At 42.5% G+C, this 17,526-nt stretch overlaps 1 protein-coding gene across 1 annotated transcript in view; it reads right to left on the reverse strand.

The window, feature by feature from the left end:
* Window positions 1-325: 325 nt before the first annotated feature.
* FAM135B (family with sequence similarity 135 member B) overlaps window positions 326-17,526 on the reverse strand; it is a gene marked incomplete at both ends in the record, with an annotated part of 71,847 nt that continues 54,646 nt past the window's right edge. Inside the window, 8 exons of the mRNA XM_083358187.1 lie at window positions 326-531; window positions 1,950-2,063; window positions 2,371-2,481; window positions 5,338-5,489; window positions 7,947-8,044; window positions 13,596-13,687; window positions 14,492-14,658; window positions 15,966-17,526. The exon at window positions 15,966-17,526 is cut by the window's right edge and continues 387 nt beyond it. Of these exons, the coding sequence (XP_083214313.1) occupies window positions 326-531; window positions 1,950-2,063; window positions 2,371-2,481; window positions 5,338-5,489; window positions 7,947-8,044; window positions 13,596-13,687; window positions 14,492-14,658; window positions 15,966-17,526 (2,501 nt within the window). The remainder of the gene's footprint in view (window positions 532-1,949; window positions 2,064-2,370; window positions 2,482-5,337; window positions 5,490-7,946; window positions 8,045-13,595; window positions 13,688-14,491; window positions 14,659-15,965) is intronic.

Raw genomic sequence — 17,526 nt, forward strand, 5'->3', positions numbered from 1 at the left:
AGATACAAAAAAGGCAGATCTGGAATCTGACTCTCAGCATTTGAAGACCAATTATTCAAGGTAGATGACCAAAGAGAGAAAGGACAAAGAAACGTAATGTGGTGATGTTTCCATCTTCTCAAAAGCACCAAGAGTTGGCCCTTTGAATGCTTAATAACTGAAGCACTTGATCCTTTCCCCAGATAAATAGGGTATGAGTATGTGCATGCTATGGCACCATTAGCTTATGCCATTTTCCCCCCCTCTGGTAATATAGCACTCCCTTGATTCAGAAATGGTTGCCGTTTTCTGCAAAGAATCCGGTGCTCCCCTAAGGCTCCTGGTCCTATTTAAAATAGTTGAGTCCTGCCACGAGAAAGAATTTTTCCAGGAACAGTTCAGAATCCAGCACAGCTATATGTGCAGCTCGCCCAATCAGCGTATTAGCGGTGTTCGGCAAGGCATGAAATACATTGTGACGGATTAAAGTGCAGTCCTTAGCTCCTACGACAGGCTGTAGAAGGTTATTGATCATCTCAGCATAAACAGGACCTTGGAAAATTGGGGAAAAAAAACACAAATATCATTTGTTGGGCAATATCATAGAATATAGACTCATAGGATTGAAAGGGACCTTGGAGGTCTTCTAGTCCACCCTCCTGCTCATGGTAGAAGACCTTACATCAGGGGTCTTCAAACTTGGCCCTTTTTTTTTACTTGTGGACTTCAACTCCCAGAATTCCTCAGCCAACATGCCTGGCTAAGGAATTCTGGGAGTTGAAGTCCACAAGTCATAAAAGGGCCAAGTTTGAAGACCCCTGCCTTACACCATCCCGGTCAAATGGTTGTCCAGTTATTTTTGAAAACTTCCAAAAGGCACCTTTGATTTGGTTCTGAAGTTTAATAATTTAATTTAATTTAATAATTTGATTTCTATACCGCCCTTCTCCCGAAGGACTCAGGGCGGTGAACAGGGCAATACACAATAAAAATATTATACAAAAATTAAAAAGTCATTAAACATTATGCCCTTAAAATTAATACATATTACAATTAAAACTATTTATAAAAACCCAACCCCATCCCATCAGACCAGGCCAGCTTGTTCGAAAAAGAAAGTTTTGAGATCGCGCCGGAAGGAGCGAAGGTCGGGGGCCATCCGGAGCTCAACCGGTAAGCTGTTCCAAAGGTCTGGCGCGCCCACAGAGAACGCTCTCCCCCTGGGGGTCACCAATCGGCATTCTTTGATCGGTGGCACCCTGAGGAGGCCCTCTCTGTGGGAGCGCACTGGACGGAGGGAAGTTGACGCCGGCCACAGGTGTTGCCGTAGGTAATCCGGTTCCAAGTTCCAATTGCTGGGCTCCCCCTATGGACATCTGACCACATTTGGGGCCCTTGGCAACCAGTCCATAATTATGCCCGTTTGCATCATCCTACGGTCACATGACTGCAATCTAAAACCTTTTTTTGGACAAAAAAATGGCGTGCACTTCCAGTTTCCAGCAAAAATCACCCCATGGCAGACAATGGATTCCCTTAATGATTGTGATATTCGCTTAATGACTGCAACAGTCCTTTTATGACTGCAGCAGTCACTTAATGACTCCTGCAAAAAATGTTCTAAAATCAGTTCGGTACTCTACGTTACAAACATCACCACGTATTCCCATAATTTTCAGTCTTCATTACAGTCATCAGTGAAGGACTAGCTAATTGGCGATAGACCAGTTAAGATAAAATCATGACCGTGATCATCATGATCAATGATCATCATTCTGGCCATTCTCTATCCACTGCAGAATGAAGGCCTCTTCTGCACGTTTCCAACCAATGTGATCTTGAGCTTTTCTTTGCCGGTGGGGCCCGCCATCCTTGCTGATGTTGTTACTCCATCTTGTTTTCGGGAGATAAAATAGTCTTAGAAATTTGAAATGAATGCAGTGGATAACTCGACTTCGAGGGATTCTCACCTGTTTGTCTGTCCTTCAAGGCGGATTTACACATTTCTATTCTTGCAGAATGAAATGGGACATAGCGGTCCTGGGGAGAGGCAACAAGGACTACATTTTTGAAATACTGAAGACCTGCAAAATAGAGAGAGAGAGAAACAGAAAGACACACACACACACACACACACACACACAGAGAGAGAGAGAGAGAGAGAGAGAGAGAGAGAGATTGGTTTCTGGCTGAATGAATGAACGAATGAATCTTTTATTGTCAAAGTACAATATGTATACATTGAGATTGGCGAACCTCTTTAGACTAGAAAGTTGAGGAATTAACCCACACCTTGAAAGACATGAATAAAATTGGGGTTAAATACTTCCCATTGCATTCTATCATAAGGGGTCAGGCACGACACCCTCTCACCTGCTCCAAAAGACTCACCTGTTTTTTGGCTAAGCTGGTAAAGGAAACACTTCCGCAGATCGGCATTGTCCCTGAAAGTCAGCTGCAAAAGGGAATCAGATTTCTTCAGCTTTTGCATCAACCACAAACCTAGGGGAGGGGGGGGAAAGAGAGAGTTGATCTGCAAGAACAGCTATCAGATCAATTAGTGTGGAGAGATTCTGTGTGTTTGGTTTTTTAAAAAAAACATTTCTTTTACGGATGGCGTTTATGAAGAGCATGTCATGGATTCCCAAACGCTAATTAGAGATCAAGCAATGTCTGTAAGTACAGTTTTATATCAATGTTTTTTCTCTCCTTTTTTTTGGGGGGGGAGAAGAGGGTGAGTAGGAATGTGAGAGGATGTGGGAAGTAAAAATCAAAGTGGTCCCAGTTACGGTAAGAGCACTCGGGACTGTGACCACTAGGCTGAGACAGTGGTTCCAACAGATCACAAAAATGGTATCAAAGCTTTTGTCCACAAGAGTGCAGAGCTTGGAATAGCTAAGACACTGTACAAAACCCACAAATTCCAAGGCCGTTGTAGATGACCTGAGACTGAGGAAGTTACACACCACCCATTAAAGTGAGAAGGACCTTTTTTTTAATTTAATATACTTATAAGGGTTCTCTTTCTTCCCAGTCAGTCACAGTGGCCTTCATTGTATTAGGCCAGGAGTAGGCAACGGTGGCTCAGTGGGTTAGGACGCTGAGCTTGTCGATCAGAAGGTCGGCAGTTTGGCGGGTCGAATCCCGAGTGCCGCGTAGCAGTGAGCGCCTGTTACTCGTCCCAGCTTCTGCCAACCTAGCAGTTCGAAAGCACGTAAAAATGCAAGTAGAAAAATAGGCACCACTACGGTGGGAAGGTAACAGCGTTCCGTGCGCCTTTGGCGTGTAGTCATGCCGGCCACATGACCACGGAGACGTCCTCAGACAAGCGCTGGCTCTTCGGCTTTGAAACGGAGATGAGCACCGACCCCTAGAGTCGGAAACGACTAGCATGCATGTGCGGGGGTACCTTTACCTTTACCTTTAGGCAACTTTGGCTCTTTTATGACTTGCGGACTTCAACTCCCAGAACTCCTGAGCCAGCCCTGCTGAGGGAAAAGGGAGAGTGTTCCAAGCTGAGCCATGCTGGCTCAGGAATTCTGGGAGTTGAAGTCCACCAGTCATAAAAGAGACAAGGTTGCCTACCCCTGGCCTAGGCCTAGGCTGCTTTATGACTCATGGACTTCAACTCCCAGAACTCCTGAGCCAGCCCTGCTGAGGGAAAAGGGAGAGTTTTCCAAGCTGAGTCATGCTGGCTCAGGAATTCTGGGAGTTGAAGTCCAGAGTCATAAAAGAGACAAGGTTGCCTACCCCTGGGTTAGGCCAACTGTTTTATCTTGCATGGTTTCCTTAAGGTAAATCTCCTCCTCCTCCTCCTCCTCCTCCTCCTCCTCCTCCTCCTCCTCCTCCTCCTCCTCCTCTTCCTCCTCCTCCTCCTCCTCCTCCTCCTCCTCCTCCTCCTCCTCCCTATCTTCATAGCTGGTGGAAATTGTCCTGCATATCTCATATCCCTGATACTTGCTTCTCCATTCTGGTCAATATTTTGATTTCATCACTTGACCTGTTGATTCTAATGCTCACAGCTTACCCAGATCATAGCAAGTGATCTGTGGACAATATGAATAACCAGAGGAGTAATCAAAATTTGCTTGATGAAGACTATGAAAAGGCTGTGTGCGATGGAGAAGCCAGTAAGATATCTGCCACTACCCAGCAAAGAGAAGGGAAAGAAATACTGTTAAATTATATCCTGAAATTATGTTTTTTTTGAAGAGTTATAGCTTTGTTGGACCTGGGGTGCTGACAAAATAATTACTTTTAAGTACTTGGATTCCTGATATTTAGTTCCTGATGGAGGTGTGACTCATCTGTTTTGGAAAAGCAATTTTATCCACTAATGAAAAAGTATATTTTTTCCTGTGGCATAGATTTTATAATATTGTGTTACGTTTGCATTAATTTGTGAAGTCTATTCGTGATTTCATTAATTTGTGATTCTTCTTCTTCTTCTTCTTCTTCTTCTTCTTCTTCTTCTTCTTCTTCTTCTTCTTCTTCTTCTTCTTCTTCTTCTTCTTCTTCTTCTTCTTCTTCTTCTCTTTCTCCTTCTCCTTTCTCAGGGAATACTTTAATTATTGCTTTAAAAAAGCAGTTTGACTAATGAGCGGTACGGAAGAAAGGGGCTGAAGCTTCTGCTTCCTAACCCACCCAGTAATCTTTCCCTCTAATTATTTGCAGTTTGATCTCCTTTGCTGATTGATAGCCCAGGGCAGGGGTGTCAAATTCAATTTCACTGAGGGCCGCATCAGCATTGCGGTTGCCCTCAGGGGGCCGGGTGGGTGTGGCCTACTGGGTGGGCGTGGCCTACTGGTGGGTGTGGATAAAGTGCGTATGGCCTACTGGGTGGGCGTGGCCAGCTCTACCTCGTTGGCATCAAGGGTGCCTATGGGGGCCTGGGCAGGAGTGGGACAGATCTGAGGGTCTCTGGCAGAAGGAGGGTCTCTGGGCCAGGGCCAAGGCAGTGGGGGCCGTTCCCTCACTGTTTCCAGGATGGCTTCGCGGGCCACATGAAACCACTTCACGGGCCGGATCCATCCCTCGGGCCTTGTGTTTGACATGTCTGGCCAGGGGATGTTAGCTCCCATTCCACGGACCTACATATTTACCCATTTCACCTGCCAAAGCTCTGCATCCATCCTAATGAGGGATGTATTATGCTGAAATTCTTGTCTTTCTTCTCAACCGATCTTTGCTCTTTCAAAATCATGTTTGGGAAAGAACTACATTCAATTGAGAGAGATGCCCGAGAATTTGACATCTTATTGTCTATTAACATATATTATCATATATTATTCCCTTGACCCTATCCACACCCATTGGTTCTTTCAGACCTTACCCATGGATATTTTCAGGAGCCCTTACCTGTACTAACCAAAGTACTGTTGTTATACAGCGTTCCCAGGTGAGGTCCAGAGAGGGACAGGAAGGTGTGTAGCTTATTGAGGTAATAACGAAACCTGGGCCGGGTCAATACTGATCGGATGATCACATTACCAAGCGAGTGACCGATGAAGCTACAGAAATGCAAACAATACAACTTATACATTTATTGGGAGGGGGGCATGGCTTAAACAATTTCTACCTCCAACTGTCTGGAGGGAAACTAAAGTTATATTTGAGTGGGAAAACCAGCTTTAAATATGATTGGTCGCCACCTAGCGGCAGCATGTATACTATACATATCTATCAGTCTGTTGGTTGAGTTCAGTTCTGTTATTCATGCAATAAATCATGTTGCATCAAATCAGTCTGGTCTATGCCTACAAGAACCCACGACACAATTCTATCTATCTATTTATCTGTCTGTCTGTCTATCTATCTATCTATCTATCTATCTATCTATCTATCTATCTATCTATCTACCTACCTATTATCTATCTATCTATCTATCTATCTATCTATCTATCTATCTATCTATCTATCTGTCTGTCTATCTATCTACCTACTTATTATCTATCTATATACCTACCTACCTATTATCTGTCTATCTGTCTATCTATCTATCTATCTATCTATCTATCTATCTATCTATCTATCTATATATTATCTATCTATCTATCTGTCTGTCTATCTATCTACCTAATTATCTATCTACCTACCTACCTATTATCTGTCTATCTATCTATCTATCTGTCTGTCTGTCTGTCTGTCTGTCTATCTATCTATCTATCTATCTATCTATCTATCTATCTATCTATCTATCTACCTATTATCTATCTATCTGTCTGTCTATCTATCTACCTACTTATTATCTATCTACCTACCTACCTATTATCTGTCTACCTATCTATCTATCTATCTATCTATCTATCTATCTATCTATCTGTCTGTCTGTCTGTCTGTCTGTCTGCCTATCTATCCACACACACGCACGCACACACACACACACACACACACACATTGATGATGTACCATCAAGTTAGTATCAAACTGTGACCACATGGGTAGATTATTCTCCATAACAATCTGTCCCTAACATGGTCCTTCAGGTTCTTCAATGGCCCACCCATCACCGCTATGAATGACTTCATCCCTCTTCAAGCTGGCCTTCTTCTTCCACCTGTCCCAGCATTACAGCCTCCTGCACCAGCAGGCTAGAAAGGGGAAGACCACAATTTCCACCGTGGCCTTAAGCATGAAGACTTTGGGGGGATTTTAGGCTGGTGACTCTTCCTCAGCCATAAAAACAAGGCAGTGGCAAGCCACTTTAAAAATGTTGCTAAGCAAACTTTAGTCACTGGGAATCAAGGTTGACCTGATGTTTATGGAGATTCTCAATCATTCAGTTCATGGTTGACTCAAAGGTGCTTTTTCCAAAAGGCAATTGGACTCTCTTTCTTTCTTTCTTTCTTTCTTTCTTTCTTTCTTTCTTTCTTTCTTTCTTTCTTTCTTTATTTATTTATTTATTTATTTATTTATTTATTTATTTATTTATTTTATTGGATTTATATACCGGCCTTCTCCCGAAGGACTCAGGGCGGTGTACAGGGCAGTTAAAACACAATATACAAGGTTAAAAATAAATTAAATTAATTTAGCCCCAACAAGTAAATTACATTCTAAAAATTTAAAATCCCAATCCCTCAGTCCAGGCCGGCAAGCTCAAATAAACAAGTTTTCAGGTCGCGGCAAAAGGAGCGAAGGTCGGGAGCCGTCTGGAGCTCAACAGAGAGCTAGTTCCAGAGGGCAGGCGCGCCCACAAAGAATGCTCTCCCCCTGGGGGCCGCCAGTCGGCATTCCCTGGCCGACGGCACCCTGAGGAGGCCCTCCCTGTGGGAGCGCACAGGACGATGGGAAGTTGACGCCGGCAGCAGGTGCTCCCTAAGGTAATCCAGACCCATGCCATTTAGGGCCTTATAGGTCATCACCAGCACCTTGAATCTCACCCGGAGGGCAACTGGAAGCCAGTGCAGCTCGCGGAGTAGAGGTGTTATATGGGAGTATCGGGAGACCCCCATCACAACTCGCGCGACCGCATTCTGCACCAGTGGTCCTCAAGGGCAGCCCCATGTAGAGAGCATTGCAGTAGTCTATCTTTCTTAATTTGAAAATATTTTGCTTCTCATCCAAAAACTTCTTTAGTCCTTCAGTGAAACATTTTGAAAGAAAAAAAAAAAAACAAGAAAGTCCAGTTGCCTTTTGGAAAAAGTGCCTTTGGGATAAGGCCGACTTGAGGCCAAACCTCAAACAAAATCATCACCCTTCAATACTAATATGGAATAAATACATAATCTTGGCCACCACAATATGAATTTCCCAGGTTATGCTAAGTTCGTGAAGACATCTTCAGATTTGCAAGGTGCCTTTTTCCTGTATTTCTCTCCACCTGAACTAATTTTCCATTCATGTGACAAACTTTCCCTCCTGCCTTTTAATTCTTTTTTCCCAATTTCTCCACAGTCTCTCACATCAGGGAAGGATCCCTGCAGTGTGTGGCCCCATAGCCCATTCTCTTCTTCTTGCCCTTTTACCTGATGCGTGATATCGACAAGTTGTACAGCTGAATATGTTGAATTATTTCATCCAGCAAGCGATCCGTCATGGTATCAAAGTCTGCAAAGGTATCTGTCTGGGAAAAGAGAATGGGGTTGCGGGGAGAATTTCCCAAAGTTGGGGGTCTCTGCAGATCCTTTGCTTCACCTGAACTGATAATTAATTACTTCCTTTGAAGCTGAATCCCTTCAGTTTTCCTTGATATTTTGAAACGAAAGAATCCACTGAATCAGAAAAGACACAGACCAAATTTGCAGATCTCTTATTTTGAGAAGCCGGCGGGCAGCACATAGAGGACAATTTTTTTCCCCCAACTTAACCTATCCCGTTTTTCTATTGCTACCTTCTATATATCTGTTGCTTCTGCCCTTTATATTTCAAGGAAATATATACTTATTTTTTCTTGTGAGTTACACAATGACGATAAAGATATTCTATTCTGAAGATATATTGCTTTTTGTCTCCTTCGTGGCCATTAGCCTGCCCAATGCATCTTCATTAAGGAGAGGATGTTATAGTTCCTAATTCTTTTCAGCTGTAGTTCTCCCTGTGCGGTATAGTTTTGTTCCCCCAAAACCAAGGTAATTTTATCAAATTACAGAATGGCCGACTTGGAAGGGACATTGGAGGTCTTCTAGTCCAACCTCTGCTCAAGCAGGAGACCCTATTCCATTTGCTAGACAAATGGCAGATGAAGCTCTTCTTAAAAAAAAAAAAAAACCAGTGATGGAGCACCCACAACGTCTGGAAATAAGACATTACACTCATTAATTGTTCTGAGAGACAGGAGATTCCTGCTTAATTCTAGGCTGGATCTCTCCTTAATAAGTTCCATCCTTTACTTCTTGTCCTGCATCCAGGTGCTTTGGAGACTAGGTTGACCCCCTTTTCTCTGTGACAGCACCTCAAATATTGGAAGACTGCTATCATGTCAGCCTTAATCCTTCTCTTTGCTAGAGTAGACATACCCAGTTCTTACAACCATTCATCGTACTCTTTAGCCTCCAGCCTTTAACATTCTTTGACTTGATAACATTCAAGAATCAGTTAAAAATCTTCTAAGACTGAAGGAAACAGAAGCTTTGACCTGTTAGAGGGGAATGTTATATTACTAATTAGATGTTTGAATATGGTTAAGAATAGATTGCTAGAAATAGAAGTATCATTATAACTACCATATTTTCCGGCGTATAAGATGACTTTTTAACCCATGAAAATCATCTCAAAAGTTGGGGGGTCGTCTTATACGCCCAGTCGTCTTATACGCCGGAAAATAGTACATAAATCAATCGAGCGCCCCCGTTCTTGCAAAGCAACTTCAAGCCTCCTTAGTCTAGTCCCCCCTCCAACGTGACTTTCCCTTCCCACCCCCAAGAGCCTCTCAGCCCCTTCCCCTCCCCCTTGCAAACCCCAGACCCCGGGAGCTCTTGCATCTATTCCAAAGGGTGGGTGGAAGGAAAAGCCCCTTTCGGCTCCAGCTTGGCTGCAAGTCAGCGAGCCCGGGAAGGCACGCCCTCCCCTCTCACTGTGGAGGAAGCAGGGCAGGCTGGCATCTGGCGGGAGCCGGCAGGGCAGTCCTGGGCACGCGCACGCTCCCCGCTCCTAAGGAGTCCTCGGGGAGCCATGGCAGGCGCCTCATGCTCTTCCCTCTTGAGGCAGCATCGGCGGAGCCGTCCGGCATCGGGCGGGAGCCGGCAGGGCAGTCCTGCACACGTGCACACTCCCCGACTGCTAAGGAGCGCTCCTTAGCAGCTGGGGAGTGCGCGCGTGTGCAGGACTGCCCTGCCAGCTCCTGCCCGACACTCTTCCCTCTTGAGGCAGCATCCCCGAGGACTCCTTAGGAGCCGGGGAGCGATGCTGCCTCAAGAGGGAAGAGCGTCGGGCGGGAGCCGGCAGGGCAGTCCTGCACACGCGCACACTCCCCGGCTGCTAAGGAGTGCTCCCTAACAGCCGGGGAGCGCGCGCGTGCACAGGACTGCCCTGCCGGCTCCCACCTGATGCTGGACGGCTCTGCCGATGCTGCCTCAAGAGGGAAGAGCGTGAGGCGCCTGCCATGGCTCCCCGAGGACTCCTTAGGAGCCGGGGAGCGCGCGCGCGTGCGCAGGACTGCCCTGCTGGCTCCCGCCAGACGCCAGCCTGCCCTGCTTCCTCCATAGTGAGAGGGGAGGGCGTGCCTTCCCGGGCTCGCTGATTTTCCGGCGTATAAGATGAAAAATCTTGAAAATCATCTCAAAAGTTGGGGGGTCGTCTTATACGCCCAGTCGTCTTATATGCCAGAAAATACGGTAGGTAGATAGGATTTTGTAATCAGAATGTCATTATCTTGGTATGAAAAGGGAAATAAGAATATGCTAAGAACTTTGAATAAAGGAAGCTTTTGGTTACCCAAAGTTAACTGGTTTCGAAATTATAAATGATTGGGATATTTTGAACATGGATGGGAGATTAAAATTGCAAAAAGCGAAAATAGGATATGGACTGAATAAATGGATATGGAGTGCAAATGCAATTAAGATATGTTTTGGTTTGAAAAGATATTCTAAACTGATATTGTTGACACTATTAGAAAAAATGTAACAAATGTTGATAGCCAACTGCATATTTACTAACAACAATAAGAATTGTATTTGCTTAGTGTGGAAAAAATGTCTATTACAGGAAGAAGAGAGGATGTATTGGATGGTGTAATATGCATTTAGTTTGAAGAAGCTTACATGTACCACGGAATTACTAATGGACTCAGTCATACGTTTTTACCCTCTAAAATTGACGGAGTAAGCAGCCTACAAATGCATGCATCATAACATAAAATAAAGTTTCTTGTAAGAATGTGCTGATTTCTTTTAGAGAAAGATGTGGATGAGAATAGTATTATGTCATATGTGATAAGGATTTTCTAAGTGACAGCATCATCAGCTATTCTCGCAATATTCAGAGGTTATTTTCCAATATGTATTGATGTGTGTTTAAAATCTCTTGTACTTTGCATTTTAATTGCAATGTCTTTTTCATGTTAATTTACTCTGGGTTTGCCACAAGAAGAAAAACTAATATGTTATATCTATATCTATATATATCTATATCAATCTATCATATATATATATATATGTGTGTGTGTGTAAATTTTTTAGATTGCTAACAAAGAATTAAAGGGGGAGAGAGAGAGAGAGAGAGAGAGAGAGAGAGAGATACGTATAGATATATATAGATATAGATATTGATAGATAGATATAGATATTGATAGATTAGATAGATAGATAGATAGATAGATAGATAGATATAGATATAGATATAGATATAGATATAGATATAGATATAGATATAGATATAGATATAGATAGATATAGATATAGATATAGATATAGATATAGATATAGATATAGATATAGATATAGATATAGATATAGATATAGATATAGATATGAACCATTGTCAGCAAATTATTTTATGCATTGGTCTTCTGAGTTATAAGTTTATAAGTTCTTGGGGGTTAATGAGAGTGATGACATCACAGATCTGTTTAATTGTAAAACAAATCACATGAGCTGTACAAATGGATGTGAATAGATAGATAACTTTTCATAGACCACTTTAGTATCTGTAGATAAAAAATATGATTTTGTTTCTTGTTTTAGTGTTTGGAGAGGCAAAAAATAGTGCTGATTCTGATTGTTCTCAAAGGTAGATAATTCTGAATTATTTGGAAAGTCAGTAGCAAACTGCGGTGAAGCCAGAAGCTTGCCCTTCAGAATTTTATGAATTAAATGGAATATTTTAGGAAGGCCTTGCTGATTACTAAGAAATCAGTTCTGTTGCTATCACTGTGTTAACAAAAAGCAATAAAAAGCATTTAATCAAAGAAATAGGAAGGGTAAAAAAATGCATGTGAAATGACAGTAATGATATTAATGCATGGGTATAGGTATGTAGGTCTTGGCATGTTTGGGTCTTTTCCCGTGTAGGATTGAGAGTGTCTTGGCGACGTTTCGATGAGGTCCCACTTGTCATCTTCAGGCTGGTGTCTTCGGCTTTGTGCTTGTGCGAGCAAAGCATGATCGGAGTTGCCGTCTCTCTATAAATATTGGTGGGGGTGTGTGGGGTGCTGGCTTTGTTGCTGTAAGCAGGTTGGTTGGCTGTGTTGTTACAACCTGATTGGATGATGGAGTTATTGTTTGCAGCTGAGTCGATTGTTGTGTAACATCCTGTGTGGCTGAGGCGTTGGCTGTGTGCCTATTAGTCTTTTGTGTTGTAATGACTTGAGTGATGGGCTGTGTGGTGACATCCTGAGCTCTAGTGTAGTGATATCCTGAGTTCTGGGCTGCAACATCCTGGGTGGTTGGCTGTGTTGTGATGCACAAGCACGAAGGCAAAGACACCAGCCAGAAGATGACGAGTGGGACCTTGTCGAAATGATATATACTGTATTTGTACTGTACTGTACTGTACTGTACTGTATTTAATAGTAGGATGTCTTATCTTGTGTTCCATTTTATATATATATATATATATATATATATATATATATATATATATATATATATATATATATATATATGTGCAAATTATTCAAATTGCTAATAAAGAATTTGGGAGGCTAAGATGATCATTTCGAACTTTTTTTTTTTTATGTTCTCATCAGTTAGTCATACCCTTTATCTGAGATTCGAACCCGGGCTGATTATATATCAGGCAGTGTTTTAACCTCCTGAGCCACGGGGTTCTTTCTCTCTTATATTAGCTGGAAGGCAAGGCAAATGTATGTTTAAGTATTTGTCAAGGCTTTTTGAATGGACCTTGCTAATTAACTCTTTCATTCCTGTTTTGGCCCGGCTCAGGGCTTATCCACAGGATATAGTCAACTATGACAGCTCATTATTTGTGCAAATTATTCAAATTGCTAATAAAGAATTTGGGAGGCTAAGATGATCATTTCGAACTTTTTTTTTATGTTCTCATCAGTTAGTCATACCCTTTATCTGAGATTCGAACCCGGGCTGATTATTTAACCTCCTGAGCCACGGGGTTCTTTCTCTCTTATATTAGCTGGAAGGCAAGGCACTGCCTGATATATAATCAGCCCGGGTTCGAATCTCAGATAAAGGGTATGACTAACTGATGAGAACATAAAAAAAAAGTTCGAAATGATCATCTTAGCCTCCCAATTCTTTATTAGCAATTTGAATAATTTGCAAAAATAATGAGCTGTCATAGTTGACTATATCCTGTGGATAAGCCCTGAGCCGGGCCAAAACAGGAATGAAAGAGTTAATTAGCAAGGTCCATTCAAAAAGCCTTGACAAATACTTAAACGGGTATGGCTGACTGATGAGTACAAATAAGTTTGAAATGCATATCAGTCTCCCTTAATTCTTTGTTAGCAATCCAAAAAAAATTACACAAATATGAGCTGTCACTACGGTGACCACTGCCTGTAGATGGCCTTGGGTTAGGCTGAAACAGGAAAATAAAGATTTGTCCCATGTTTGAGGCCTAGCAAGGTAATCTAAATACTTAACAAACATTTCACATCATATATACATTCAATTTCACTTTTCACAAAACATCATCTTTATAAGAGGGAAATGTAGGCATCATGTTTTAAAAGAACTAAAGAATGAATCAAATACCTGGTTCCTTTCTGACATTAGGAAGTCAAGTTTTCCTCCAGGGAGACCCAGTTCGATGAACGTTTTTACCAGCCGAAGATCTGCACTGTTGCCTGGAAACACCAAAAGTAAATATTTTGATCCAGGTATCCTTTGGATACACCTCTATGTCCCTCTATCTAGTCAAGATTAGAGTCCTTCTTTTGCAATGCACGATGAATAATAGGTTGCTCGATTGATATCTAATAGTTCATATGAATAAAGAAAATGAGCAGGCAGGCAGTCTGTTATAGTGGTTAAGTCAGCAAGCTAGAAACTAGTAGAATGGGAATTTTAGTCCTGTCTTAAATATTAAAGCCAGGTGGGTGAACTTGGGATAGTCTTTCTCTCTCTCACTCTCTCTCCATCCCTCTGTCTCCTCTCTCTCTCTCTCTCTCCCTCTCCCTCCCTCTCTCTCTCTGCCCTAGAAATGAGGCAATGGCAAACCAGTAGAAAACCATGCCAAGAAAACTGCAGGGTGTCCAGGTAGACTAGATGTAGGAGAAGAACAGGCAGAGTTGGGAGGGGTGGAGTTAAATGAGTCATCAGTCTAGATTAGAGTCGCTGCGTTCCCATACATAGTCTAAATATAATCCTATTGACCATTATCTGGTGCCAGTTTAATACTGAATTTAACTTAACTAGATTCTTGTGTATAGGCTTGAGTAATAAATTGTTTGAACTGCAACTTAACATATGGTCCTGTCCTGACCCCAGCATGGCTGATGTGGCCGAATAGAAACAATGGATTGGGAGGAGAGCAGTGTGAATGTATAAATATCTCTCTCTCTCTCTCTGTTTGTGTGTGTGTGTGTGTGTGTGTGTGTGTGTGTGTCTGTGTGTCTGTGTGTGTGTGTGTGTGTGTGTGTGTGCCTTACCATCTAGCCCATGGACACAGATCACCAGGTGAATCCCATCTTCAAAATTTTCTTCCTCTTCCTCTGGTGGAAAATACGGGATATCAGAAGCTAGTATGGATAAGTCACTGTACAGAAATCCTTCAATCTTCAGTTCCTTTTTAAATGTTTCTTTGGCCTGATAGAAACTGGAGAATACACCAATAAATCACAGGCTGAACAAGGCACTTGATAGGATGTAACTACTTTGACCACTGGGTTAATTACAACATTTATCTATCTCAGTGGTGGAAAAGTAGGACTGATTTAGGTGTTCAAATCTGAGTGGAAACACCGTTCGTTAAATTCCCACATTGATGTGCGGCATCATTTCAGCAATGTGAAGAAATAGCCTATTCGTGCTCTTGTCTCCAATACGGTAAATGGAAGCTGATGGTACAAAGGAACCTCACCTGAACACACATGCCTAATTTTAGGAAGGATACACTGCAGAGAACCCTGGAAAAACCACAAAAGGTGAATGAGGCACAGTGAAGTACCCACTGATGTTGCTAAGAAGCTTCTCAAGTGGCACCACCTATAGGCTGCATTCCTTTCCACATGGATGCTATGGAAGAGTGAGTTACCATGATGGTCTCATGTTAAAGGTTTCTTTCTGCGTTTTGCAAACCATCACAAAATAATACTTGAGGGTTAGGATTTAGGAAATAGACTTTTCGTATCTTTTTTTTTTTTCAGCAAGAGGTGGGAGGGAGAAAGGAAGGAGAAATGGGAGGGAGAGAAAGAAAGAGAAAGAAAGAAAGAAAGAAAGAAAGAAAGAAAGAAAGAAAGAAAGAAAGAAAGAAAGAAAGAAAGAAAGAAAGAAAGAAAGAAAAAGAAAAAAGAAAGAAGGAAGGAAGGAAGGAAAGAAAGAAAAAGAAAGAAAGAAGAAGAAAGAAAGAAAGAAAGAAAGAAAGAAAGAAAGAAAGAAAGAAAGGAAGGAAGGAAGGAAGGAAGGAAGGAAGGAAGGAAGGAAGGAAGGAAGGAAGGAATTTTTGTTGCTAAGTGAGACAGTTGTTAAGTGAGGGAAGAGGGAGGGAGGAAGGAAGGAAGGAAGGAAGGAAAGAAAGAAAGAAAGAAAAAGAGAAAGAAAGAAAGAGAAAGAAAGAAAGAAAGAAAGAAAGAAAGAAAGAAAGAAAGAAAGAAAGAAAGAAAGAAAGAAAGAAAGAAAGGAATTTTTGTTGCTAAGTGAGACAGTTGTTAAGTGAGGAAAGAGGGAGGAAGGAAGGAAGGAAGGAAGGAAGGAAGGAAGGAAGGAAGGAAGGAAGGAAGGAAGGAAGGAAGGATTCAGCTCAGCAAGAGGCTGAAATTTGGCCAGATGTCAATGCTCCCTTGGGTTTCCTTGGGCAAGATATTATACGTTTATATTCAGTATCATCTTTACCTCCTTAGGACCTGTTACTGTGCAAACACTCAGCCTATCAATACTTTCAAAATATAATTATATAATTCTTACTTGAGCATTTGTTTGTTGTCTTCTTCTCCCAGTTTACTAGATTCGCAAGAGATGACCCCAAAGGACCCTATGGGTTGGTGAGTGATAGGAGTAGTGACCTGCTTGGTGGACAAGATGGTCAGTGGAGCTGTCTCCTTGAGAACTGAAGAAAAGGGCAGGCAGGTGGCTGTGCAAGAAACAGATAAGTTGACTATCTCCACGGCCTTCTTACTCTCAAGCATCAACTTTTCTGGCACTGCAGAATGAAATCCAGTGCTATTTGATATGCCCTTGAGATCCCTTTTTACCAGCTCAGTGCTGCATGATCCACGCTCAGATCTGTTGTCCGGTACGACTTTCTGTAAATTTGTGGTTTCTATATTGTTGCTGCTGACTGGAGTGTTAGCAGAGTTCCCCCTAGTAAAGTTCAATTCATGTGCCAAGTCTGTTGAGTCTGGATTGGCATTGCAAAAGTCCATCATCTCCTCCTCACATTGTGAGAAAGCATACACATCTTCAGCGTGTACATTGTGGTCACAATTCAAGTTCGCATCCTCATCATAGAGATCCAGATTAGAAGCATTTGTATCCAAATAATGATTGGCTGCTTTGAAATGGCCATCCTCTCTTCTTTCTGGCAACGGGTATTCTACTTGAGGCAGTGGTCCCTCTGTGGCTTCCAAATTACAGCCGTTCTCAGGAAAGCCCCAAAGACTTCCTTGTAAGGGAGCAGCATGGCAATCAGATTTGGGGTGTTCCATCAAACCACTGGACAGTTGAGGTTCTCCATCCTGGCAGGCAGAAATATTTCCCACTGAGACTATTCTGACCTTTCCTGTTTCCACATCATGCCCACCTGAGATGTTTTTATCGGGTTTGGATATACCCATAACCTCCACAGATCCCTCGGGACTGCTGATCTGAGGAGCAGAGATTGATTTTGTCAACTTGTTGGGCTCCACTTCCCTTTCATCTTCCTCATAAGGCAAGGAGCTAATAGAAGTAAGTGAGGCTTGTATGCCATTGGGCAAGCTTGTATTGCTCTCTGTATGTCCACCTTCTAGGGAATTCCGGTGGATTGTGTGCCTTTTGACTAGCTGGTGAAGGATCTCTTGATCGCTGGCCAGCTCCGTGACTTTGCTCTTTGCATCAGACCAAGCGACTGAGCTGGGTTCACTTTCAATTCCTGAGTCTGAAATTACTGATGAGGATCTCTTAATGACCCCTGATATCAAGACATCTTCATGCTTCTTCAAGTTAGGCTCCTTCAGATGTGACTTGGAGTCTTCAACAACCGTTGTTGGATCGGAGGAGTTGAAGTTATGAATTACGTCCAATGTCCTCTGGGCTCGCAACAGAGTTTCACTACATTGATCTACTGGTGTCTCAGTGAACGTTGATTTGTCAGAAGCAAGAGTAGATTGACAACAATCCCTTTGAGCTGCTTGGCTCAAACTAATCCCATCCACATGTTTGGAAGGTTCATAATAGCCAGCGCCGCACTGAGTATTCATAACAAGCATTGATGTATTTTGGTGGGCAGTCTTACACACTGGGTCCATATCCTCTCTGGTGATCCTAC

Source organism: Vipera ursinii (assembly GCF_947247035.1).
Source record: "Vipera ursinii genome assembly, chromosome: 3".
Classification (NCBI taxonomy): Eukaryota; Metazoa; Chordata; class Lepidosauria; order Squamata; family Viperidae; genus Vipera; species Vipera ursinii.